Source organism: Mobula birostris, chromosome 18 (assembly GCF_030028105.1).
Source record: "Mobula birostris isolate sMobBir1 chromosome 18, sMobBir1.hap1, whole genome shotgun sequence".
NCBI lineage: Eukaryota > Metazoa > Chordata > Chondrichthyes > Myliobatiformes > Myliobatidae > Mobula > Mobula birostris.
This window is the reverse complement of record NC_092387.1, coordinates 9,932,024-9,959,154: the sequence shown is the minus strand read 5'-3', so window position 1 is coordinate 9,959,154 and position 27,131 is coordinate 9,932,024. Positions and strand designations below refer to the sequence as shown.

At 45.8% G+C, this 27,131-nt stretch overlaps 1 protein-coding gene across 5 annotated transcripts in view; it reads left to right on the top strand.

The window, feature by feature from the left end:
* The window catches only part of tln2b (talin 2b), a 316,251-nt gene that overhangs the window by 170,359 nt on the left and 118,761 nt on the right, over positions 1 to 27,131 (top strand). For all 5 annotated transcript variants that reach the window (XM_072282202.1, XM_072282201.1, XM_072282200.1 and 2 more), the window contains 7 exons: positions 2,568 to 2,666; positions 3,190 to 3,357; positions 5,827 to 6,121; positions 7,447 to 7,613; positions 18,610 to 18,738; positions 22,420 to 22,533; positions 26,031 to 26,144. In XM_072282202.1, coding sequence (XP_072138303.1) covers positions 2,568 to 2,666; positions 3,190 to 3,357; positions 5,827 to 6,121; positions 7,447 to 7,613; positions 18,610 to 18,738; positions 22,420 to 22,533; positions 26,031 to 26,144 — 1,086 coding nt within the window. The remainder of the gene's footprint in view (positions 1 to 2,567; positions 2,667 to 3,189; positions 3,358 to 5,826; positions 6,122 to 7,446; positions 7,614 to 18,609; positions 18,739 to 22,419; positions 22,534 to 26,030; positions 26,145 to 27,131) is intronic.

The window sequence follows — 27,131 nt, the reverse complement described above, 5'->3', positions numbered from 1 at the left end:
ATGCTGATTCATATCCACCACTGATTCAGCCCACGACTACGGTGTCATCAGCAAACTTGCATATGGTGTTGGAGCTGTGCTTAGCCACACAGTGCAAAGCGAGTAGAGCAGGAGACTGAGCGCACAGCATGTGGTGCACCTGTGCCGATGGAGATGATGGCAGAGATGTTGTTGCCAATCCAAACTGACTGGGGTCTACAAGTAAGGAAATCCAGAATCCAGTTGCACAAGGAGGTATTGAGACCAAGGTCCTGGAGATTTTGAGGGGGTGATGGTATTGAATGCTGAGCTGGAGTCGGGGTGCAGGTCAATAGACCAGGTAGTTTAAATGTCTCGGCACATACTGGATGGGCCAAAGTGCATGTTTCTGTGCTGTGTGTTTGTGTGACTCTGTAGTAGTTAATACTTCAGTCATTTACTCTGCCTCCATCCTATGGGTTAAAACTGTTAAATGGGCTTATTATTGTCACATGTACCGAGGCACAGCAAAATCCTTAGTTTTGCACACCATTCAATTATATATTTTCTATAAATATAAAATATTTCATCACATTTGTATCTCGAAGTAGGACAAGGGAGAAGCAATAATGAATGCAGAATACAGTGTTACTGTTACAGAGGAAGGGGGTAAGTAGGAGATTGGGACTGAGAGTGAAAATGGATCAGTCGTGATGAAGTGAGGGAGTAGACTAGATGGGAGGAATGGCCTAGCTCTGTTCCTATATCTCATGGTCTTAAAGTGCAGTGCAGACAGACAATAAGGTCCTTGGTCATGATGGAGTACATGGTGAGGTCGAAATCTATTTGGTAATATAAGGGAGCAATTTACTAGTCATATAACAATGGCTCAAGCTGTCCTTGAACCTGGTGGAGCATGCTACCAGGCTTTTGTATCTTGTGCCTGATGATAAGGGAGAGAAGAAGGAATGTTCAGGTTGGGTGGGGCCTTTGGTTATGCTGGCTGTTTTACCAAACCAGCGAGAAGTGCGGGCGGTGTCCGTGGAGGGGAGGCTGGTCTCTGTGATGTACTGAGTGAGCTGTGTTCCACACTCTCATACAGAGCAGTTGCCGTACTAAGCCATGAAACCTCTCTCTAGGATGCGTTCTGTGGCGCATCGATAAAGATTGGTGAGGGTCAACTGAGCCATGCTGAATTTTTTTAGCCTCCTAAGGGAGTAGAGGCACTTTGAGTGCTTTCTAGACTGTGGCATCTATATGGTTCCATTGGATAGGCTTTTGGTGATGCTCACTCCTAGGAATTGAAACTCTCAACTCTGTTGAACTCAGCATCTGGATGTACGCAGAAGCATGTGTCCTGCATGAACCTACCCCTCCTTGAACTCAGGAACCAGCTCTTTTGTTTTGCTCACATTGAGGGAAAGGTTTCTGTCGTGACACCACATCACTAAGCTCTCCGTCTCCTTCCTGCACTCGGACTCATTGCTGTTTGGGATTTTGTGCAGTATGGTGGTATCTGCAAGCCTGTAGATGGAGCTGGAGCAGAATCTGACCATCCAGTCAAGCGTGTATAAGGAGTAAAGTAGGGGTCTGAGATTGCCGTTTTGTGGGACACTGGTGCTGAGGATAATCGTGGCTGAAGTGTTGCTCCCTATTGATTGTAGTTTCTTGGTCAGGAAGTCAAGGATCCTGTTGCAAAGGGAGGTGGTGAGATGCACATCTAGGAGTTTGGTGATGAGTTTGCTTGGAAATGTAGGACAGAAGGCGGAGCTGTAGTCAGTAAATATCCATTGATCGTGTGGATAGTCAGAGCCTTTTCCCCAGGTCTGAAATGGCTAACACGAGAGGGCACAGTTTTAAGGTGCTTGGAAGTAGGTACAGAGGAGATGTCAGGGGTAAGTTTTTTACGCAGAGAGAGGTGAGTGCGTGGAATGGGCTGCCGGCGATGGTGGTGGAGGCAGATACGACAGGGTCTTTTAAGAGACTCTTGGATAGGTACATGGAGCTCAGAAAAATAGAGGGTTATGGGTAACCCTAGGTAATTTCAAAAGTAAGTACATATTCAGCACAGCATTGTTGTGCTGTAGATTTTCTATGTTTCTAAATAGTAGTCTGATTATATGTGTCTTTATTACCCACGTGCTCCAGATATTAGTGTAGGGCTACAGAGATGGCCTTCACCTGCACCTGTGTTGGCTGTAAGTCAGCGTAGGAGTAAGTTTCATTATCACTGACATATGCAGTGAAATTTGTTGTTTTGCAGCAGCAGTACAACCCAAGACAGAAATTACTTTAAGTAACTTTAAGAGGGGAAGAAATTTTTCTCTTAAAACTTTGCCTGGGAGGCTTGTGTTGGTGTGTGCCACAACTAGCCTCTTGAAGCACTTAGTGACAGTGCATGTTAATGGCGGTAGTCATTACCTTAACTCCTGTACTGTGAGACAGTAGAATTGATAACTCTCTGCTCCATTTCGACCAGACCATGGAGACCCTCTGTGCATTCTTGCAAGCAGATCCTTTCTTGCCCAGTAATGTACACCAGCACCCTCTTGTTTACCGAGTAGGACAGGAGACCTTTGCTGACCAGCTCTGTATTTTTTTTCCCTCAGCCCCGCCAGACTGTGCTGACAGCAGCCGGGAGTATCGGGCAGGCCAGCGGTGACCTCCTCCGGCACATTGGAGAGGGTGAAACGGATGAACGGTTTCAGGTAGGGAGAGATGGGGTGGTACAAGTTCATATTCAGCTAGTAGTTGATGTGACTTTCTGTATTCAACATCTGTCTCAGAAGCCATGATGGTTTCTTAAATTCTTTCTACTGTTGTTTAAAAATTGTTGGTGTAATGAATGCTGAAAATCCCGAATGTTAGTGCGGTGCCATAACGGGGGAGTGGGGACATTGTGAATACTGCATGAAACTTTCCACCAGCATTGATACCCACTGTTATTACTCTGCAACTAAGTTGCCTTACTTTATCTATCAGTAATTATTTGTTGTTAATACTGAACATTATTACCTAGAAACCGGTTAGGATTTCTACCGAGCAAAGTGTCTGTTTTCAACCTTACTGGTCCATTACGCATCATGACACTACAGTATTAACTGTACTACATTTTTATTTTCTTTTCTGTTGTGTGTGGCGCAGCTGAAGTGTAGCTCCACTTGCCCCTTCACTTTGGAGGGCTTAAGTCACTGCTATATTGTGAGGGGTCCCGTGGTTTTTCTTTGGCAGGATGTTCTGATGAACCTGGCCAAGGCTGTGGCAAATGCAGCTGCTATGTTGGTGCTGAAGGCGAAGAACGTTGCCCAGGTGGCTGAGGACACAATCCTGCAGAACCGGGTGATCGCTGCTGCCACGCAGTGCGCCCTGTCCACCTCACAACTTGTCGCCTGTGCCAAGGTAAGTGACGGGATAAACTGGTCTCAGAGGCAGAGGGCACCAGAATTAAACTGCTTTCAGACGGAGATACATGACACAGTGACGTTACCTGCAATTTGTAGTCCAAAGTAAATTTATTATCAAAGTACGTGAATGTCTTCATACACAACCCTGAGATTCACTTTCTTGTGGGTATTCACAGTAAACACAAGAAACACAGTAGAATCAATGAAAGACCGCACCCAACAGGGGGGACAAACACCAGTGCGCAAAAGACAACAACTGTGTCATTACAAAAAGAAAGAAAAAAATAATATTAAATAAATAAGTAATAAATATCAAGATCATGAGATGAAGAGTCCTTGAAAGTGAGTCTGTAGGTTGTGGCAAACAACAGGAATTCTGCAGATGCTGGAAATTCAAGCAAAAGGATGAAGGGTCTCAGCCTGAAACGTCGACTGCACCTCTTCCTACAGATGCTGCCTGGCCTGCTGCGTTCACCAGTAACTTTGATGTGTGTTGCCGTAGGTTGTGGGAACAGTTCAGTTTTGGTGTGAGTGAAGTTATCCTTTCTGCTCAGGAGCTTGAAGGTTGAGGGGTAATAACTGTTCCTGAACCTGGTGGTGGGGGTCCTGAGGCTCTGGATGGTGGGGGTCCCAGATGATGGACGCTGCTTTCCTGCGGACAGCGCTCCATGTAAATATGCTCAGTGGTGGGGACTAGGCCATGTCTTGCTACTATTTGTAGGCTTTTCCGTTCAAGGGCATTGGTGTTTCTATACCAGGCGGTGATGCAACCAGTCACTTCTATAGAAGTTTGTCAAAGATTTAGATGAAATGCTGAACTCTCACAAACTTCTAAGAAAGTAGAGGTGCTGCTGTGCTTTCATCCTGATGGCATTTATATGCTGGACCCAGGGCGATGCTGGAAATTTTGAGCAGCCAACAGGCAGAGGCACGCAGACACCCACACACACACCAACAGGCACTGGCACACACACACACACACCAACAGGCACAGGCACGCAGACACCCACACATACACCAACAGGCACTGGCACACAGACACCCACACATACACCAACAGGCACTGGCACGCAGACGCCCACACATACACCAACAGGCACTGGCACACAGACACACACACACACACACACACACACACACACACACACACACACACACACACACACACACCAACAGGCACAGGCACGCAGACACACTCAATGCTGGAGGAATTCAGCAAGTCAGGCAGCATCAATGGAAGGAAATAAACAGTCGATAATTGGGGCCACATTTTCCTACATAGATGCTGCCTGATCTGCTGAAATTTCTATAGCATTTTGTGTGTGTTGCTTAGTGTAGAGTTTAGACCTGACCAAATCCAACCTAGCCTGAATGGATGTAGAGTTGGTCTCTCAGCAGGCTGTTGGAGTAAATGCAGGCCACCTCTTGGGGTCAATGATACAGGTTCTACCCATCCACAGACACCCTTGCTCATCAGACTGTCCTGGGAGCATGCGGGAGATGGGCAGGTAGCCGGCAGTGGAGAAAAGGGAGCTCCTCTGAGTCTGGGTTGGGAGAACGTTGCTATGCCTCTGTAACTGAGTGAGACCGTGAGACAACGTCACCGTATTGTACCCCCCCAGGACTCATGGCACACAGTTGAACCAATGTTAGTTTGCTGAGGGAGGCAGCAGGAGGCAAAAGCAGAGCAGTGGGACTAATCCTGTTTGAAGAGCCAGCTGGTAGACCAAATGAACTCTCTCCCACCTGTGTAGCCATTGACTCCAGATGACACCTATTGCAGACATCCCACCTCTCCCGGAAGTTCCGGGAGTCTCCCGCTTATTGATAGCAGCTCTCTGACGCCCGGAAGTTATATACAATATCTTGGAAATCGATTTTTTTTTGAGAGGGAGAGGGAGCATCCTGATTGGTCTCTCTTTGTGCTAAGTAGACCTATCAGTTTTCTCTGTGGGCGGGCTTTACAGTCGACCTCAAAAATAATGACGGTGTTGCTCACTGCACTGTTTGCAACAGTCACTTTTCTGTTGCCCATGGTGGGTTGAATGTTGAGGTGAGTTTAACAGGTGTTATTCGTTCATTAGCATATCTAACGTTATTTAAACTAGCTGGCTGGCTGCTAAGGAGCTACTCTATTGATGTCCTATGTGATGAGGCCAAACTCCCTGTAGGCTTGCTTAAAGTTGTAATAGAATAAAAAAAATGACTCCATGATAATATAATATAAGTATGTATTTTAATGTCACATTTTCTGCATATACCCAACTTGGTTTACAGATTAGACAAAAGCACTAAGCATAGTATTATATACATCCTTGGAGGTCGACTCGGGGGGGTGAGGTATATGGGGTTGCGGGGGCCGGGGGTGCTACCTCCCTGAAATGAGTTTTTGCAGGGTGGGATGTCTGTTATTGTGAGTGTTCATGTTTGAGATGAGTTTGACGTTAGCTTTGACCTGATGTAGGTGGTCAGCCCAACGATCAGCTCCCCCGTGTGTCAGGAGCAGCTGGTGGAGGCTGGGAAGCTGGTGGATCGCTCTGTCGAGGGCTGCGTCAAGGCTTGCCAGGCGGCAACCGATGACGGGGAGCTGCTGAAGCAAGTCAGTGCCGCTGCAAGTGTGGTCAGCCAGGCCCTCAATGATCTCCTCCAGCACGTGCGCCAGTACGCCAGCAGGGGCGAGCCCATTGGACGCTACGACCAGGCCACTGACACCATCATGACAGTTACCGAGAGCATCTTCAGCTCCATGGGTGATGCAGGTAAGTGGAGCAACAGAGGGCAGAGTGCATGCTGTTCAATGGACATCAGCACAAGGACTTGGAGAAGTCTTATCCCTGGCGTTTATGGCCAGTTGTGCTGGGGAGTGGGAGTCATGTTCAGGTTGGGATACATTTAATGTTTGGAGAATGTCCTGGACCACAGATGTATAGTCCATGGTAGTTTCTCAAAGTTCAACGTAACTGTAGATTACCTGACAGTTATTGACTTCAAAAAAAAATCCTTTAACACATCAGTGAAAGACTTCATTGGAAAGACCCAGCAGGTCAGTCAGCATCTGTGGGAGTGAAATGGTTCAATGACTTTTCATGAGGACTGAGACTTGAACATGAACTCGTTGTCTCATTTCCTGGATATTGCCTGACCCGTTGGGTGTTTGCAGAGGCTGGCCTGCTCCTTGTAAGCCTTAGCCCAAGTCTCCCTGAGATCCACTGGAGGCACCGCCTCGTTGCTTGTGGTCCTCACCGGTCATCTTCCAACCCGCCAAGACTGGAGAGTAGCACTTCCATTCCCAGCCCTCTCCCAGACTGACTAACGTTGGGTTAACAGGAGGGAAAACTGAGGACCAGGATGAAGGATGTGAGTGCAATGGTCACTGAATACTGGGGTATTTTCAGATAAGCAGTCAGATGGTCTTTATTTGGAACTGTTTGTTTTTGTTCAATGAAGCAAGATTAAACAGTACAAAATTTACCTGCTTGATAAAAGTCTTACAGGGTTTTAGAAACGGGAGACTCTGACCATCAGTCTTGTGCAGGCAACGTACAGAAATCTGTTGTGTCCTTTATTTAGAACTCCTGTGAGGAGTCTTCACAAAGTGGTTTGTGTGTGGACGATGAACTGTTTGCAGGAAGTTACTGGGGAATGATTCAAACAGTACAGGATGACTAAGCAGGAATTTGAAGTCCCTTCCTGGGCCTGCTTTCATAGAGATGGGCAGAAGGGGGCCATTCATTCTACTGAGTCAGTGCTGGTAGAAGAACTAGCTCTTCCCAATTTCCCTCACTAGGTCCATGCCCCTGACCCAGGGAGAGCATGTCCAGACACCCTGTGGTCACTGATCTATTCGCGTCCCTTTGATTGGCCATGAGTGAGTCTGATGGGAAGGTGACACTCACTTGCAGAGTGAAGTTGAGAAGGAGAAAAGACAAATGAACCGATGTTGTTGGGAAAGAATGGTGTGGCTTTAAACAAGCTGCTTGTAGCTGGTTAAGCTGTGGACAGTCAGGACTGTCTGAGGTGAGCCTGGGGCAATACTTGGCCGGACAGTGTTAAACAACAGTGAATTGCCATTTGCTGTCCATAGGAGAGATGGTTCGTCAGGCCCGGGTTCTGGCCCAGGCAACATCCGACCTGGTGAATGCGATGAGATCTGACGCAGAGGCTGAGAGTGATGTGGATAACTCAAAGAAGCTGCTGGCCGCTGCCAAGCTGCTGGCTGATTCTACAGCGCGAATGGTGGAAGCAGCAAAGGTAATACACTTCTCTCTTCTTGTTCGCAGGGAATCAGCCACGAGGCTGCTGCGACTTCCGGTTCAGCTGCCTGCACCCGGCCTTTCTGTAGTGTGACCAACGCTTTTCTTTCTTTTCTTTTTGGCGTGTGCATGCGTCAGTGCGTGTGCGGACGATATCTTTTTCATGCCTTTACAAGGCGCGGAGGGAGAGAGAGAGACTGTGTGTGGCACGCCACTCCTCACACGGATATTTTGCAGTATTTTCCCTTTATTTTACGAGGTCGAGTTGCGATCTCGACACTCAACCCAGCACAGATGGAAAGCATACTCGGGAGCGGCCCCGACTGGGTTCGAACCCGGGAACCTCCGCTTCAGAGTCTGGTGCTGATGTCATTGCGCCACCAGCCGGCCAGTGACCAACAGTTTTCAAACTGCAGTGCAGGTATACGCCTTTGGTTGTCAGCCCTGCTGTTTCGGGGAAAGAATGTCAGATTATTGTCAAAGAGGGGTGGATGGTCAGTATGGACTAGTGGGATGAAGGGCCAGTTTCTGCGCTGTATCTCTCTAATGTCAGCCTGCCCAGTGATGTGAATCTTTTCCTGTCCTGATGTGGCCATGAATGTCTGAGCATCATTTCTTGTGATATTCCTCTGTAGTTTGGCCCAATGCTGACTGTAGTCAGTGCTGGATATAACACCTTTCTGGGAGACTGTTCTCTGGTGTAAAGAAGTGATTAAGATTCGTTTGTTCTTGCTGATAGTGATGTGCATCCCTTAATGCAGTCAAGACAGCCCTTGAAATTAAATGCAAGAGCATGTCAGGTCACCAAGTAATTGGTTCCATGGTTTGTTGGGCAGAGTTGTCCTGGATTAGTAACTGGGTCATGAGTTCACCTTCCAAGACAAACTCTTACACGTTTGGTGGATGTTTTAATGTATAGGCTGGTATCAGAAAGCAACTAATTAATTTTAAACATGAAATTCTGCAGAGATGGAAATTCAAAGCAACACACTCCAAAAGCTGGTGGAACTTGGCAGGTCAGGCAACATCTATGGAAATGAATAAACGGATGACTTTTTGGGCTGATACCCTTCTTCAGCAGTGGGTCTCAGCCAAAAACGTCGACCATTTACTCATTTCTATAGATGCTGCCTGACCTGCTGAGTTCCTCTAGCATCTTGTGTGTGTTGCAATAGATGAATTTACCGGCGGGTTGGTCTCATTCATCGGCTGACTTTCAGGGAGGGAGCCTGCTGCCTCATAAGCACCCTGGGCCATGTGTGACTGGTCCTTGGCAATTGGGTGCTAAATGCTGCTTGGCAGTGCCAGCATCCAAAATTGATCAAGCAGGTACCTGGTCGAATTGGTCTGTACAACAGAGAGCAAATGGTTTCTAGCTCCTCTCTGTCAAACTTTGAAAGATGTTTACTGCAATTAATGCTGTTGAAGAGCTGTCATTGCTCATTTGGTATAGAATGTAGCAGTGCTTGATGCAGTTGATTAAATAATAAATGGGACGACTGAGAGGCCAGCTGCAGACCGGATGAAGCAGCACTGGGGCTGTGGGTCATTTCGATGTGCAGCAGCTTGGTAAACATCGTCACAGTGGAGGGCAGCGCTGTCGTCCTCTCATTCCGTCTGCAGTGATGCTGGAGACCTGCTTTGCACTGACCAGTTCCTAAGTTGTGTTTAGATTTGATTGCTAATGTTGTAATGATCCCAGCCACAGTGTAATTCAGAGTAGGGAACTACCTCATTACAGCTTTGTTGAAGCTGTTGTATTTAATGTGGGTGAATTGAACTGACTCGTGATCTGTCAGCTGATTAACCTTTGGACAGTCTCTGTCCGGATGCTGAGTGAACAGCTGGTTTAAAGGTTCACTGAGAAAATGTTTTGTCGGAGTGATGTAGGAACTAATCCAACAGGAAGAGGTCATTAGTGGGCCTGTTGTAGGAAGGATTGATTAAAATGGGATAAGGCCGTCAACTTTAATACTCCCGGTAGCCTTGCTGGGATCAAGACACTATTAACAGAATTTTGTGCCTTTGTAAACATACCTGGACATACCTAAATCAAAAACTGTCGATGAACGAGGAGATTCGTAGTCTGCTGATGACTCGATCGTTGCAATTCAAGACCAGTGATCCAGATCTATACAACAAGTCCAGCTACAACCTGTGGAAGGGCAAAAAGGCAATTCTGATTGAGGTTAGAGACGGAATTGGATGCACGTCAGCTCTGGCAGGGTTTGCAGTCGATCGCTTCCTGACATCATGAATGGCAGTGGTGCTTCACTCTCAGATGAGCTCAACGCCTGTTATGCATACATTGAAAGGGAGAATATATCTACATCTGTGTGAATCCCTGCAGCATCCGGAGGACACTGTGGTCTCTGTCGTGGAGGCCAACGTTAAACGTCTTTCGAGAGGGTGAACCCTCGCAAGGTGTCAGGCCTGATGGCATACCTAGTAGGGCTCTGAATACCCGTGCCAACCAACTGGCGAGAGTGTTCAAGGACATCTTCAACCTCTCACTCCTGCAGTCGGACGTTCCAGTTGGTGGCGATCATGCTAGCTGCCTCAATAGCTTCAGCCAGTGGCACTCACATCTTCTGTGATGAAGAGCTTAGAGCGGATGGGCATGGCTAAAATCAACTCCTGCCTCAGCAAGGACCTGCCGCAATTTACCTATCACCACAATGGGTCTACAGCAGATGCAATCTTCTGGCTCTGGACTTGGCCTTAGACCACCTGGACAATAGTAATAGTCAAGCTGCTGTTTATTGACTACAGATCAGTGTCCAATTTAATCATGCCCTCAGTTCTAATCAACACACTCCAAAACCTGGACCCCTGTACCTCCCTCTGCAACTGGCTTCTTGACTTCCTCACTGGGAGGCCAGTCTGTGCAGGTCAGAAATTACATCTCTTCCTCGCTGACCATCAACACTGACACACCTGAAGAATATGTGCTTAGCCCACTGTTCTGTCCTCTTTACACCTAAAACTGTGGGGCTAGGCACAGCTCAAACACCATCTCTAAATTTGCTGATGTTGTTGGCAGAATTTCAGATGGTGACGTGGAGGCGTACAGGAGCAAGATAGATCAACTGGTTCAGTAATGTAACAGCAACAGCCTTGCACTCAAAGACGGTACTGTTATAGGTTGCAGTGGGCACGTGGCCAAGTGGTTAAGGCATTGGACTAGCGACCTGAAGGTCGTGAGTTCGAGCCCCAGCCGAGGCAACGTGTTGTGTCCTTGAGCAAGGCACTTAATCACACATTACTCTGCGACGACACTGGTGCCAAGCTGTATGGGTCCTAATGCCCTTCCCTTGGACAACATTGGTGTCGTGGAGAGGGGAGACTTGCAGCATGGGCAATTGCTGGTCTTCCATACAACCTTGCCCTGGCCTGCGCCCTGGAGAGTGAAGAGTTTCCAGGCGCAGATCCATGGTCTCACAAGACTAACGGATGCCTTTATTTATAGGTTACAGTAATAAATAGTGCAAAAGAAAAATAGTGAGGGAGTGTTCATGGATTCATGGACGGTAAGAAATCTAATGATAGAGGGGAAGAAGCCGTTGCTAAGTTGTTGAGTATAGTCTTCTTTACCTCCTCCCTGATGGTTGTAATAAGAAGAATGCATGTCCCAGATGGTGAAGGTCCTTGATGATGGATTCCACCTATTTGAGGCACTGCCTTTTGAAGATGAGGCAGCCCGTACCTGCTTACCGTAGGACTTGTGTATCTTTCAGTCATGGGCTGCTAAGTGGCAAATAACTGTTGCTACAGGTGTGCTAGGCAAAAGCCACATCCAGCAGTGCTACAGGTGTGCTAGGCAAAAGCCATCTCCAACAAGAGAGATTCTGTCACCTACCATATTGATGTGTTCTCCATCAATAGTGTCTTGGGGCTCACCGTGGATCAGAAATTCAATTGGACCAGCACATAAACATCATGGCTACAAGAGCAGATCAGGAGCTATATATTTGAGTGACTCGCCTTCGAACTCCCCAAAGCTTTTCCACCACTTACAAGGCACAAATCAGAACGTGAGATATTCTGCACTTGGCTGGATGAGTATTGCTCCAACACTCTCATGAAATCATCAAGATTAAAAGAAAGTACAGTGGCTGCACTGATCACCATCTCCAAAATATATTTATGACTCACCTGTCTGACTTTGAATAAACCTCCCAAACCTGCAAACTTCAACAAGGACAGGAGCAGCAGATTTGTGGGAGAACATCCACACATAGATCACCTACCAGTGGCACATCATCCAGATGTCAAAATATACAACACAGAACAGTATAGCACAGTTATCGGCCCTTAGACCCACTGTGTCTCTGCTAACCATAATGCTAAATTAGACCTTTTCTGCCCATGCACAATCCTTGTCCCTCCAATCCCTTCATAGTCCTGTTAAATGCCACTAGCATTTCTACTTAAGCAACTGCCCCTGGTAACCCCCTGTAGGCACCCACCACTCTCAGTGTAAAAGCAACTTAGCCTATCACCTCCCTTAACCTTGACCTCTCACCTTAAAGTTCTCTTCCAGCATTTGACATTTTTATCCTGGGAAATGAGTGGCGAGGTGGAGATGCACCTCTACCAAAAGAGGTATAAGGCGCTCGTTCCAACTACTACCCTGCAGGTACCGTTGGGCAAGGTGTAGCATCTGCCTAGCCCCTCCACCGATCAGGGTCCCATGAAGGCCTAGGTGGATGGTTGTATGAGCAGCTGGTGCATATCACAAGTCCTGGTTATGTGACCACTGACGACAGGCAGACAATCTCTGAAGAATATTGATCATGGCTGGGGTCACCCATCTTGTCAAGACACTGCCCAGAAGAAGGCAATGGCAAACCACTTCTGTAGGAAAGTTTGCCAAGAACAATCATGGTTAAGACCATGATAGCCCACATCTTAGACACGGTACATAATGATGATAATGGTGACCCTGGGGAGAAAAGATTCTTACTGTCTACCCTATTTATATTTTTCATCATTTTATATACTTGTATCAAAATATCACTGGTCCTTCATCACTGGGTCGGAACCCTCCGACACCCTCTTTTTGAACACCTTCGCTGGAAGGTATAGGCTACTTTCTAACAGAGGAGCATATTCAGAAATCGGAGGTGCAAAGCAACGAGGGTGTCCTAGTGCAGGATTCCCTAAATGTAAACTTGCAGGTTGTGTCAGTAATAAAGAAGGTACACACATACAATGTTAGCTTTTATTTCAAGAGGACTAGAATATAAAAGCAAAGATGTAATGCATTGGTCAGACCACAGTTGAAGTACAGTTTGAGCCCCATATTTAAGAACGGATTGGGAGAGGGTCCAGAGGAAGTTTGAGAATTATCCCGGCAATGAAAGGGTTAACATATGAGGAGCATTTGATGGCTTTAGGCCTGTACTTTAGAATAATGGGGGGGGGGGGAGGGAGGAGAATCTCATAATACATACCAAATATTGAAAGGCCTAGATAGAGTAGACATGGGGAGAATGTTTCCAATAATAGAAGTCTGGGATCCAAGGACACAGGGTGAAGAAATCCATGTAGACAGAGATGAGAAAGAATTTGTTTAGCCAGAGGGTTGCGATTTCACAACATCCGTCAGTGATATCAAACCTGTTTCTGAATCTGTGGTATTCATTGCCACAGATGCCTGTGGAGGTTAAGTACTTCAGTATTTTTAAAGTTGAGGTTCATAGGTTTTTAGGTTAGTAAGGTCACCAAAAGGTTCCAGAGAGAAAGGAGGTAAAAATGAATCAGCCATGACTGAATGTCGGGGCAGACTCAGTGGGCTAAATGGCCTGGTTTGTTACTATGCTTTTGATCATGTGGTCTAAGGCAGCTCACCACCACCTTTGTGAGGATCAGCGAAGGATCAAAAGTTCTTGATGGGTTTTTGGAAATTTGTAGGACAGTTCCAGTTAGCAATGGTCATTTTAACCCTATTGGAGTCTGCCCTCTCCCTCAGCCTGGCATTTACTCATCTTTTCACCGTCTCTCTCCACATACAGCAGCTTCTCCGTACACTTTTTGTACTTGAGTGTGTTTATTTTAAAAGCTCTAATCTGCCTGTGGATTTCCTCACCTGTAATAGATGGGTAGACACCTTATTGATCCCAAAGGAAATTACAGTGTCACAGTAGCATTACAAGTGCACAGATATAAATATTGGAAGAGAAGTAGAAAGAATAATGGTATTTTAAAGTTGTACAACATACAAGTCCTGGAGTCCACCACATGATTGCTGACCATCGCATCATCTCTGTACTAATCCCATCCACCAGCACTTGGTCCCTACCTACCATACCTCAGCAAGGCAGATGCTCGTCCAGTTGCTGCACGAATCTTGTGAGAGCCTCTGCATTCATGGCCTTCTGTCTCAGGCTTCACTCACCCTCTGGATGAAAACAATTTTCCTCAAATCGCCTTTAAACCTCCAACTCCCCACTACAAGTCTGTGCCTCTCTGGTCTTAGTCATTCCTAACATGGGGACAAGTCTGCATACAGGGAAATCCATGGTGTGTCATGGACCTAATGTAGCTAATTGCAAACAAATCAAATAGCACGGTTAGTGCAGTCAGCGTGTAAAGATTTTGAGGTTGGAGTTCTTGAGTTTCTACAGAAACTCTAATGCTTTCCTTTGGTGTGTAGCCAAGGTTAAAGTGTTATTTATTTTGGCGACGGATGTCTTGGACTGGTTTAAATGGAGTTGAAGCAGAACTTTGTGGGAAAATGTATCAGTGGTCCTGGTGGTAATTTAAGATTTCCTGGAAGGAAGTTATTTTCAGGTAGGATGGGAATCGATTCATGCCACAATGGTCCGACACCATTGAGATTTCAGTCTGCACTGCAAAAACGCCAGGTCAAAAGCTCAGCTCTGGATGGGAAGTCACCGGCTATTAATTGCAGTGAACATTTTCGAGAAAAAGTCTGATTAATTAGTTGTTTTTGCTGCCAGAAGCTTCACCAGACCAATCTTAAACAGGCACTGGTGAAGCACAGTGACAACTTGCTGGTCTTTATTGAACCAAGTCTGGTCCTTGGCTTGATTGTATTGCCAGGCAGAGTGAGGGGTGCTGCAGATTCTGGTGGAATGTATTGCCACTGCCGATGATCACTGAGCCCCTTGAATGCCCAGTTTAGTGTTCCCGGATTGGTCCTAATATATTTAGCAGAATGAATCACAGATTGTACAGCACAGAAATAACTAGTCCTTCCCTGTCCCTGCACTAATCCTATTAAATCTATTGCCTTCTCTGCCTTGGTACTTAATGTTTCTTAGTGGTAATGAGAATCTCTGGCTCCTCCAATCCTCCAGATAGAGCTTTCAAAGCTCCAGCTGCTCTCTGTGGCCAACCAGATTCCCCCTCAGCCTCTCACCTTAAATCTATGTGTAGATGTGGCGTTGTAAAGTTGATGTCTCCATTCTTATATTCTGTGCTGTGACCAGTGAGAGCAGCTTATCCACTGTGCTACCACATTAATGGATTTGTGGGCATACCCCAAGTTCTCTCTGTTCATTAATGCTCCCTGGGGCCCTACCATGTATTATGTCCATACAATCATAGAGTAACACGACACCCAACACTATTGATGCACAAAAGGAGGCCCTTCAGCCCAGCTGGTTCATGCCAACCACTTAGGGTCCTTGGCCCAAGATGTGGACGGTTTATTCCCCTCCTTAAATGTTGTCTGACTTGTTGAGTTCCTCCAGCATTTTGTATGTGTTTCTCATAATACTCCAAGTTACGGCCTCATCAACGGTTTGTATAACTGGTACATAATATCCCCTCTCCTATATTTGATGCCCTGACTGATGAATGACGGCATGCTAAGTGCCTCCTTCAACACTCGCTCTGTACTTCCATAGCTGCTCTCAATGAGATGCACACTCCCAGGTCCCTGCTGTCCTTCCAAACACTTTTATCATCATAACACTGGACAACCTTCTTAGTATCCAGAACATCATTTCTCTAATCATCTGTGAGCCCACTTTTCAGATTTCTGACAGTCCTCTCTGTTTTGTTAATGTAAATGGCAAACATTAAAGTTCCCAGTGCTTATCAGTGCAGGAGGCCACTGGTCACAGACTTCTGGCAGCCCCATTAGCTCATTCCTTGGACTTAACATGCTTTCCTTTTTCTTGTCACTTTCCCTGTTAGGTTTTTGTGATTACAGCCTAAGCACATACAGAGCGACCAACAGGCTGGGTATTACCTTGTGCACAAATTAGTGACTACGGATAATGTTATACAGAAAAACCAGGAGACTGGGAGTAAATACTACTGTTTGTGCTTTAAAGGAATTTTTCTTGCACCTTTAAATGTTAACCAATGCCTGTTCACTGTCAAACCTTTCAATGTGCTCTCCCAATCGACCACAACCTACTCTTCCCTCAGACCTTCATCATTCCCTGGGGTTAAACTTGAGACTCAGGTTTTGCATTGAATCACACTGCCAATTTCTGTCAGAGAATGGTCACCTGACAGCAAAAGTAGTAATTAACCCTTTCTCATTGCACCATATGAGATCCCTATTTTCTGGTAGTGGATTTTGTCAAACTCACTGCCAATTTCCGTCAGAGAATGGTCACTTGACAAGAAGATTAGTAATTAACCTTTTCTCATTGCGCTAAATGAGATCCCTATTTTCCAGTGGTGGATTTTGTCATTGCCTGGCACTTGTGTGACGCAAACCTTACTTGGCACCTACCAGCTCAGGCACAGATCTTATCCAGGTCTTGCTTCCTTTGGTTGTGGACTGTCTCATTAATGGGGGAATCATCACCGGTGCCAAATGTTCTGTAGCCAGCTGCAAGCATCCTGGCTTCTGACTTTAACATTCAAGGAAGTTTATTGGAGGTGAAGGTGGTCATGCTGAGGACACTGCAGTCAATCCACAATGTTCATTGTTTCTGAATTTATTTAAATAATTAAAGCAATTAACTTTGAACACTTTAAAGCTGAATGAATTTCATTGGTCAAATTGATTATTCTGATCACTATCTTTGTGTCAGTCAGCCTTGGCTAATATCCCACAGGAACGCTGTTCACTGTCTGCATTCTTGCAATGAGGGGCACACACTGGAGATAACAACCAGTCCAGATGTTTCATGGCTTGGTACGGCAACTGCTCTGTCTGTTACTGCCTTGCTGCTGCTCGCACGTGGGAGGGGGGAGCTGCTTTGGGGTTCTAACGTTTAATTGTCATTCATTCTTTGGGGCACTCCTCTGTTTTTGTGGATCTTTGCGAAGAAAAAGAATATCAGGATGCATACTGTATACATTTCTCTGAGATTAAATGTAGTTGTTGAACTGCAAGACACTGCAGAGGAACACACACAAAACGCTGGAGGAGTCAGCAGGTCAGGCGGCATTTATGGAGAGGAATCAAGTTGATGTTTTGGGCTTGGACCCTTCACCAAGACTGGAAAGGAAGGGGGAAGAAGGTGGAGGGAGGGGAGAAGTACTAACTGGCAGGTGATAGTAAAACCAGGTGAGGGGAAGGTAGGTGGGTGGGTGGAGGAGGGAGGATGAAGTAAGAAGCTGAGAGATGATTGATGGAAAAGGTAAAGGGCTGTAGGATAAGGGTGCTGTGGTAGCATATCAGTTAGCACAACGCTTATACAACCTAGGGTGTCAGAGTTCAATTGCAACATCATCTGTAAGAGTCTGTGTGTGGGTTTCCTCTGGGTGCTCTGGGCTCCTCTCACAGGACTAAGACATACAGGTTAGTAGGTCAGTTGGTCATTGTAAATTGTCCCGTGATTAGGCCAGGATTAAATCAGGGGTTGCTGGGTGGTCATTGTAAATTGTCCTGTGATTAGGCGAGGGTTAAATCAGGGGTTGCTGGGTGGTCATTGTAAATTGTCCTGTGATTAGGCTTGGTTAAATCAGGGGTTGCTGGGTGGTGCTGCTTGAAGGGCCAGAAGGGCCTGTTTTACATGGCATCCCAGAAAATAAATAATAAATAAATAAGTAAATGTGATGGGGGAAGAGAGTGGAACAAGGGAGAAATGGAAGGTGGAGGGGCACCAGAGGCTTCTGTAGGCTGCGGATACGGTAGGGTCTTTTAAGAGACTCCTGCACAGGTATATGGAGCTCAAAAAAAATAGAGGGCTGTGGGTAACCCTAGGTAATTCCTCAGATAAGGACATGCTTTGTGGGCCGAGGAGCCTGTATTGTGCTGTAGGTTTTCTATGTTTCTACTCAGATGGAATATGAGGTGTTGCTCTTTTATCCTGAGAGTGGCCTCATCATGTCAGTAGAGGAGGCGATGGACTGACGTGTTGGAAAGGGAAATGGGGAGTGAAATTAAAATGGTTGGCCACCGGGATATCCTCCCTGTTGCAGACAGAGTGAAGGTGCTGCAGGGAGTTGTGGACAGAGCTCAGCATATCACAGCAACCAGCCCTGCCCTCTGGACTCCATCTACACAGTAAAGCAGCTATCATAGTCAAAGACCCCTTCAACCTTGGACATTCTCTCTTCACCCCTCTTCCATTGGGCAGAAGATATAAAAACGTGAAAGCATGTACGACCAGGCTCGGAGAGTTTCTATCCAGCTTTTATTAAATTGTTTCCAAGAATGACAAGATGGACTCCTGACCTCACAATCTATCTGGTTATGATCTTGCACTTTATTGTTTACCTGCTCTGCCTTTCTCTGAGGCTGTTACACTTTACTCTGCAATTGTTAATTGTTTTCTCTTCTAAATCAGTGCAATATGTCATGATTTAATTCGTATAACCAAAATGCAAGAAAAGCTTTTCACTGTACCTTGATACTTCCGGCAATAGTATTCCAATTCCAACGTGATGGAGGTTCAGGTCCATCCAGACAGCAAGGATGAGGAGCTGAATCTGTGCTCAGATACTCAGCTCCCAAGCTCTCAGCCTACTAGTGTTGCGATAGAGCTTCTCTTTGCAGTCATTCAGGTGATGGTCGGTAACCTCTGGTGTAACTGGGCGTATGATTCTCTCTGCAGGGTGCTGCTGCTAATCCAGAGAACCAGGACCAACAGCAGAAGCTGCGGGAGGCAGCAGAGGGCCTGCGGGTTGTCACCAATTCAGCTGCTCAGAATGCCATCAAGAAGAAGTTAATTAACCGACTGGAGGTAATGAGTTATATTTTTCTGTGTTCCTTCAGGGTGTTTATTTTTAACTACAGTCCTCAGGCTAGGATGTACAATTGATGGGGTTGTACCATATGGTGCCCAATAGTCAGCGGGAGACAGAGAGATTATGAAAAGCAACGGGGTTGTCAGAGTAGATGAGTTTAACTTCTCCAATATTGACTAAAATTTCCTTAGCGCAAGAAGCTTAAATGGGGCAGATTTTCTTCAGTGTTTTCAAACAGATTTCTTAAAACAGTACATGGGTCGTCCAACTAGAGGAGGGAACACACTGGATCTTGTTTAGGGAAAGGAGCCTGGACAGGTCACTGACCTTTTATTGAGGGAGCATTTTGGGAATAGTGATCGCAAGTTTTAACATAGTTACAAGGAGGGATAAGTCTCAACCTTGTGGGAAAGTACTAAGTTGGGGGAGGACAAATTATCATGCGACAGTTGCTAGAGAGAGTTAATCAGGAGATTCTGTTATTGGGCAAGTCGATATCTGACAAGTGGTAAGTATTTAAAGACCAGATGATCAAGAAATTAGGGCTGGTTCCGGTAAGGAGAAGAGAAAAAAGGGATAGCAGGGTAAGATGGCAAAGAGGTTATCAACTTGGTCAAAAAGGTAAAGGAAGTGGATGCCAAGTTTTCGGAAGCTAAAGTCAGACAGGGTTCTTGAGGCATATAGAGATAGCAGGTGAGAACTCGGCAAGGGATTAGGAATATCAAAAGGGACCATAAAGTATCCTTGCCTGGTAGGGCTAAAGAGAATCTCAAGACATTTTACACTAATATTCAAACCAAGAAGATAACTAGGCAGAGGATAGGACCACCCATTGATAAAGGAGGGAATTTAAGCTGAGACTGAGGATATGGACAAGGTACGAAATGAATAATTTATGTGGGTATTTACGAAGGAGGATGTGGAGTAGAGTGAGACCTGTTAATGAGCTGGGTCTTCTGAAGAGTATCAGTGCCTCTGAGTGTATGTTAGTAGTCTTCTGCTGCTGTAGCCCAATCAGAAAACAGAAAAACCTACAGCACAATTCAGGCCCTTCAGCCCACAAAGTTGTGCTGAACATGCCCCAAGCTTAGAAATTACTAGGCTTACTATTTTTCTAAGCTCCATGTACCTATCCAAAAATCCCTTAAAAGACCCTATCGTATCCGCCTCCACCACCGTTGCCGGCAGCCCATTCCACGTACTCACCACTCTCTACATAAAAAAAACTTGCCCCTGACATCTCCTCTGTACCTGCTCCCCAGCACCTTAAACCTGTGTACTCTTGTGGCAACCATTTCACCCCTGGGAAAAAGCCTGACTATCCACATGATCAATGCCTCTCATCATCTTATACACCTCTATCAGGTCACCTCTCATTCTCCATCGTTCCAAGGAGAAAAGACCAAGTTCACTCAACCTGTTGGGCATGCTCCCCAACCCAGGCAACATCCTTGTAAATCTCCTCTGCACCCTGTCTGTGGTTTCCACATCCTTCCTGTAGTGAGGCGACCAGAACTGAGCACAGTACTCCAAGTGGGGTCTGACCAGGGTCCTATATAGCTGCAACATTAGCTCTCGGCTCTTAAACTCAATCCCACGATTGATGAAGACTAATGCACCATATGCCTTCTTAACCACAGAGTCAACCTGCGCAGCTGCTTTGAGTGTCCTTTGGACTCGGACCCCAAGATCCCTCTGATCCTCCACGCTGCCAAGAGTCTTACCATTAATACTATATTCTGCCATCATATTTGACCTACCAAAATGAACCACCTCACAATTATCTGGGTTGAATCACTTCAAGGTTTGACATGTTGTATGTTCAGAGATGCATTTTTGCACACCACTGTTGTAATGCATGGTTATTTGAGTCACTGTCACCTTCCTGTCAGCTTGAACTAGTCTGGCCATTCTCCTTTGACCCCTCTTATTTGCCCACAGAATTGCCACTCATTGCATTTTTTTTTGCTTGTTTTTTTTTTTTGCACCATTCTCTGTAAACTCAAGAGACTGCTATATGTGTAAGTCCCAGGAGATCAGCAGTTTCTGAGATACTCAAACCACCCTGTCTGGCACCAACACTTATTCCATGGTCAAAGTCACTTAGATCACATTTCTTCCCCATTCAGATGTTTGGTCTGAACAACAACTGAACCTCAAATCATGTCCACACACTTTTATGCATTGAGTTGCTGCCACATGATTGGCTGATTAGATACTTGCATTAACAAGCAGGTGTACCTAATAAAGTGGCCACTGAGTGTACATAAGTGTGCATAGATGCGAGGTTTAGTAAGTTTGCAGACATCATGAAGTTCATTCGATTTGTAGAGAGTGTAGAGAGCTGTCAAATGAAGCAGCAGAATATAGATCGATTGGGCAGAGAAATAGCAGGTGGAATTTAATCTGAGCAAATGTGAAGGTATTGCACTTTGGGAGGTCCATTGTAAAGGGGTGGTACACAGTTAATGGCAGGACTGATGTGCAGAGTTCTGGAGCTCCAAGTCCATCGCTCACTGTCAGTGCCCACACAAGTAGGTAGGTTGGAAAAGAAGGTGTATGGCATTCTTGCCTTCATTAGTCAGGGCACTGAGTATGCCAGGAAGTCGTGTTGTACCTAAATAACACTTTGGTTGTGTTGCTCTTGAAATACTGCATGTAATTCTGGTCATCTTATTAGAGAAAGGATGTAGAGGCTTTGGAAAGGGCGCAGAAGAGGTCCAACAGGGTGCTGCTTGGATTAGAAGCTGTGAGCTGCAAGGAGAGGTTGGACAAACTGGGATTGCTTGGATTAGAAGCTGTGAGCTGCAAGGAGAGGTTGGACAAACTGGGATTGCCTGGATTAGAAGCTGTGAGCTGCAAGGAGAGGTTGGACAAACTGGAAGTGCCTGGATTAGAAGCTGTGAGCTGCAAGGAGAGGTTGGACAAACTGAGATTGCTTTCCCTGGAATAGCAGAGACTGAGGGGAATCCTGATAGAGGCTTGTAAAACTATGACCGGGAGATGGGTTAGACAGTCAGGGTCTTTTTCTCAGGGAGGAAATGTGAAGTAGGAGAACATGCATTTAAAGTGAGAGGGGGGAAGTTTAAAGGAGAGATTGGGAATCCACACAAAATGCTGGAGGACCTCAGCAAGTCAAGCAGCTTCTACGGAGATATTTCTTTGGTATATCACAGCCTGAAATGTTGATTTTTTTTTATTCCCTGGCTTGCTTTTTCCTCCAGCATTTTAAGACCACAAGACATTAGGGTAGAATTGGGCCATTTGGCCCATGAAGTCTGCTCTGCCATTCTATCACAGCTGATTCATCATTTTTGACGCCCAACCAATCAAAAGCCTATTAACCTCTGCTTTAAACACGTCTTCCTTGTTTATTTCCTCCAAGCACTCCCCTCTGGTGAGGCATTAATTCCTTCTCTTAGACTAACCGAGGAAGAATCTGAGTGACGGTCTGATTGGACTCAATGAGTTTCTCTGGTATCTGAAAACTAAAGCAGGCGAAGTTTGCAAGATGACCACTATGTGGATACATTTGTGTGACGGGAGAAAGTTTGTGCTGGTGGGACAGACTTGGCAGATTTGTGCAAAAGGGTTGTCCGAGTTGAGCAGTAACATGTTCAGGATTAAACGCAATCCGTGCAACACTTACTCATGGTGTGTGTCTCTCTGTGAACTAGAATGCAGCCAAGCAGGCAGCAGCCGCTGCAACGCAGACCATCGCTGCATCTCAGAATGCATCATCATCCAATAAGAACACGGCCGCTCAGCAGCAACTGGTCCAGAGTTGTAAGGTGAGTGCCCGCTGGAATCCTGATCCTTTCACATTCAATAAAGGTTAGTTCAAAGGTTCAAGTGTTTTTGAACTGCTTCTCAAGTTGTATTTAATCCAGCCTAGTGTGAGGTATTGCACTTTGAAATTGAGTGCAGCACTTAATATAATCGGGATGCTCTTTGGCTCAGCTTGCCCATGCAGCTGTGATGCCAGTCTACACTAACCCTGCACCAAGTCCATATCTCTCACCTTTCTTATCCAAGTACTTGTTGAAAAGTCTTTTAGATACTGTAATGGTATCTGTCTCCACCATTTTCTCTGGCAGTGCGTTTCAGATGCCCACATGCCTCTCACCTTACACCTGTGCTCTCTGGCTCTGGGAAAAAGACTGACTATCTATCCTTTCTATGCCTGTCATCTATATACTATTAAAACTCTCATGCTCTGTTTGACTGTTTGTGACCTCCAATTAACGCAAACGGTGCATTACAGCGGCATATTTTTGGCTAAATCGATTTCAAATGCGCTAACTTACAGATTGAATCCAAAGTTCAGGGTTATATATTCATATAAAATTGCTCACTCACCAAATCAACAGCCCCGCTTTCACCCGAGAGCCGATGTCAGCCATGATGGAAACCGCGACGCAACACCACAATGCCTGCACACAGCCAGCCTCAGAAGCGATTCACGATGCTCACAGCAGTGACACCAACTGGAGCAAAAGGGCAAGGCAGCTCTATTTCGAGGGGTCACATTCTGCTAATCGCCATCAGCATGTGCAGGATTGGGACAGATCTAACTGCCACCCATCAATAAGAGATAATTAAATCTTATTGTAATGACGTATTTCGAGACACCCATCAAACCCTTTGCTGCAATCAAAGGACAGCAGTGACTATATCACATCCATTTAGGAGAGCACCAACCACATCATCAAGAATAATCAGCGTCCTGGAGGCTTTGGTGTTATTGCTTCATATCTTCTATCCAGCATTAGGGTAAAAAAAATATGGTCAGTCTAATTATGTCGCATGGAAAGAGAAGGGGGACATTATGGTCAAGAGATGACGCCAAACGTCGACGGGAAGCGGCAAGGAAAGGGAGAGAACAAGAATCGGATGAGGCCAGGGCTGCATGACTCCAGGATCAAAGAGTCAGGACAAAAAAAGATGAGAGAAAACAAGACAGAGGAGGAGAGGCATGCACGTCTCCAAAATGACAACAACTGGCATAGAAGGAGAGACGAAGAGACAAAGAAGCTGAGAAGTGCACGTCTCCAAAATCAGAGACAAACAACAAACAACAGAAGAGATGAAGAGACAGGGAATGAAAGGGCTGCACATCTCCGGAATGAAAGGGCTGCACATCTCCAGAATGACAAAAACAGGCACAGGAGGAGGAGAGAGGAAGAGATGGAGGAGGAGAGGCATGCACCTCTCCAGGATCAGAGACAAACAACAAACAGCAGAAGAGATGAAGAGACGAGGAATGAAAGGACTGCATGTCTCCAGAATGACAAAAACAGGCACAGGATGAGGAGAGAGGAAGAGACAAAGGAGCAGAGAAATGCACATCTCCAAGATCAGAGACAAAGAATAATAACAGAAGAGATGAAGAGATGGCAGATGAAAGGACTGCACGTCTCCAGAATGACAACGAGAGGCACAAGGGTGGCAGATCAACCAGAAATGATGCCCTCAGAAGTGTCCTTTGTTAAACAAGGAAGAGCTATATTTGCCTTGCTATGCATCATTCTTCTTTAATAAATTGAGGTTTTCTTCTTCAATTTCCAAAGCAAAGCAATACCAAAAGCATTCGGGAAAATTTAATGTTCATTCTGGTTACATCAGACTGTACTACCCTTCTCTCAAAGGGTGCCCCAACAGGTCACCCCATTGTCTAGTAACTTTATAAACATCTATAAGATCACCCCTTAGCCTCCTAGTGCAAACACACACAGGCTATCAATTTTTTTTCCCCTTAACTGTAGCCTTATGTTCCAGGAAATACCCTGGTAAATCCCTTTGCATTTTGGGCAATCAGATTCTTGGTAGGATATATAGAGGTGTGTTAATATATGTACTGAGAGACCTTGGAGTGAAAGTCCACAGCCCACTAAAAGTAGGTGGATAGGGCAATGAAGGAACCATTCAGTCTGATTGCCTTCATTGGTTGAGGCTTTGAGTATCAGAGCTGAGACAAAATATTAGTTAGATAATACTGTACTTAGAATATTGTGTGCAGTTCTGGTCACCACGCTACAGGAAGGATATGCTAGCAATTGAGAAAAGATTCACTAGGGTGTTGCCTGTAGCTACAAGGAGAGATTGGTGGGCTGGGATTGTACCCACTGGAATGTAGGAGGCTGAGGGATGACCTTCTCGAGGTTGAGGGAATTAAGAGGGCCTTGGAGGTGGACTTTTTCCAAGGGCAATGGACAGGCTCCATAGATGGCACAGGTGAGCTGGGTGGATACTAGTCATATCTGTGCTGCGTGATTCAGTGATTATACTTTATTGTCTCTGCGCAAACAACAAAGTAACTATGTTGACCCCAGTTGAACATGAAGTCAACTGTTCCCTCCGTACCAATTTATAACACTGACATGGAGATCTCCCATTGGCCAGACACTCGATCCGTTTTTCCCTCCCAGCCCCTAGCATGGGGTTATTCCTTGTGATACGTAGTCTCCAGAGTTCTCTCCCCTTTGCTACTCGTTCTTATAGCCTTCCTCATCTGTTCAAAATTTACACTTCAATCTTGTTGGCTCGAGGTCATCTGAATGACCTGTGTCAGATTTCCGTTGGATGTAGTCCAAGGGCTACACAACTTCATACCTTAGGTGACTTCTTTGTTCTATTTGACTCTGGGTCGAACCGGGTCACCTAGACACTAGGAGATAACGAGATTACTTATGAAAACCTACCTTTATGCACTATGCACAGCTTATATGGGACTGATTTCAGATTTAGCAGATCAGTAGCAGAAACCTCTTGTGTCCGTGTTCAATTATACCAGAGCACGAATCAGTTCATCAAGCAGTTCACAAATTGGAGGTTACAGAGCAGCTTCACAAAATAGCAGCCTCCTTCAAGCACATGGCAAGTAAAAGACATCTGGTTTGTCTGGCTCCTTTGTCCCTGACCCATTCGAGTTTGACCTTCTGTATTTCAATGCCTACGTGGCCAACAAATTGTAGAAAGGTAATAATGCATTTCCTCAACAAGTATCAGGGAGAGATTTCTGAATTTAAATCTGGTGACAACTGCATCGTATTTCCAAGTTAGATAATGTGTGACTCAGAGTGGGACCTGCAGGACGTTGGTCCCATATGTCTGCTGCCCTTTGAGTTCTCAGAAACCATGGGTATAGAGCTGCTGCCAAGTGTACTGGACACAGAGCAACCAACTGGCCCCACAGATGGTTGAGAGGGAGTGTTTGAAATAATGCAGGTCATTTGTTTGAAACACGACACTTTCCTCAGACTTTGTATGCCACTTTTTAATTTTGCAGGCTGTTGCTGATCACATCCCTCAGTTGGTGCAAGGAGTCCGAGGAAGTCAGGCTGACCCGGAGAACCTGACTGCCCAGCTTGCCCTGATTATCGCCAGTCAGAACTTCCTACAGGTCTGTCTGTGTGGTTATGCATGCCCCCGCTCCCAAATGCACCTTGTACACATCACCTCTCCTTTGTTTCTCCTCCCCCACCCCCCATCAATCCACCCTCTCTGTCCCCTCTCTCTGTCAATCCCATCGCACCCCCCTCCCTGTCTCACTGCCCACCCACCTCTCCCCCTCTGCGCGCCCCTCTCGCCGTCTCTGCGCGCCATCTCCGCACTCCCTCTTTGTCTCTCTGCCCCAGCCTCTCCCTTTCTACCCTTCCACCTATCTTCTCCTTTCCCATCAGTTCCCTTTTGTCCCCCTCCTTTCTATCTCCTGATCCCTGTCTGCCTACCCTTAGTCTCTGTTGCCCCATGCCTCTATCTCCTATGCACAATCTCCCTGCTGTCTTCCCCTTGTTCCTTTCCCCTGCCGTTCCCACCTTCTCGCCTGTCTGAGTCTGCCTTTGATTAAAGTCGATTTGTTTGACAATTTGGCCTAGTTTGTGATACACCGGAAGATGGTGTGTACAGGTTCAGAGGCTGTGGTGTTGGACTTGATAATCACACAGCCAATGGAGGGATAAATCGGTCATTTTCACACTATGTATGTAACCTGCATGATTCCGGGCATCCGATCTTGGTCTTCAGTTATTTAATATTTCTGTCCCTGACCTGGAGGAGGGGCAGATACGTGGGATCAGTGATTCAACATCTGAATGCTGTATTGAGGATATCGTGACTCTGCGGTGTGATTATAAATCCAATGATCCAGTGAGTGAGTGGACAAGTATTTGGCAAATGGAGTTTTAATTTGTGGAAAAGAAATGGAAGCATAAAACAGAATATCATCTAAATGGAAGGAAACTGAAATTGTGTTAAGTGCAGAGGAATGAACGTGAATCAAAGGGTCAGCAGGTAGGTCCAGCAAGTCGTTAAGAAGAACTTTATTGCAACACCGTTGGAGTTCAGGCTCAGGGAAGTTCTATTACAGTTTCACAGGGTGTCTGTCGTT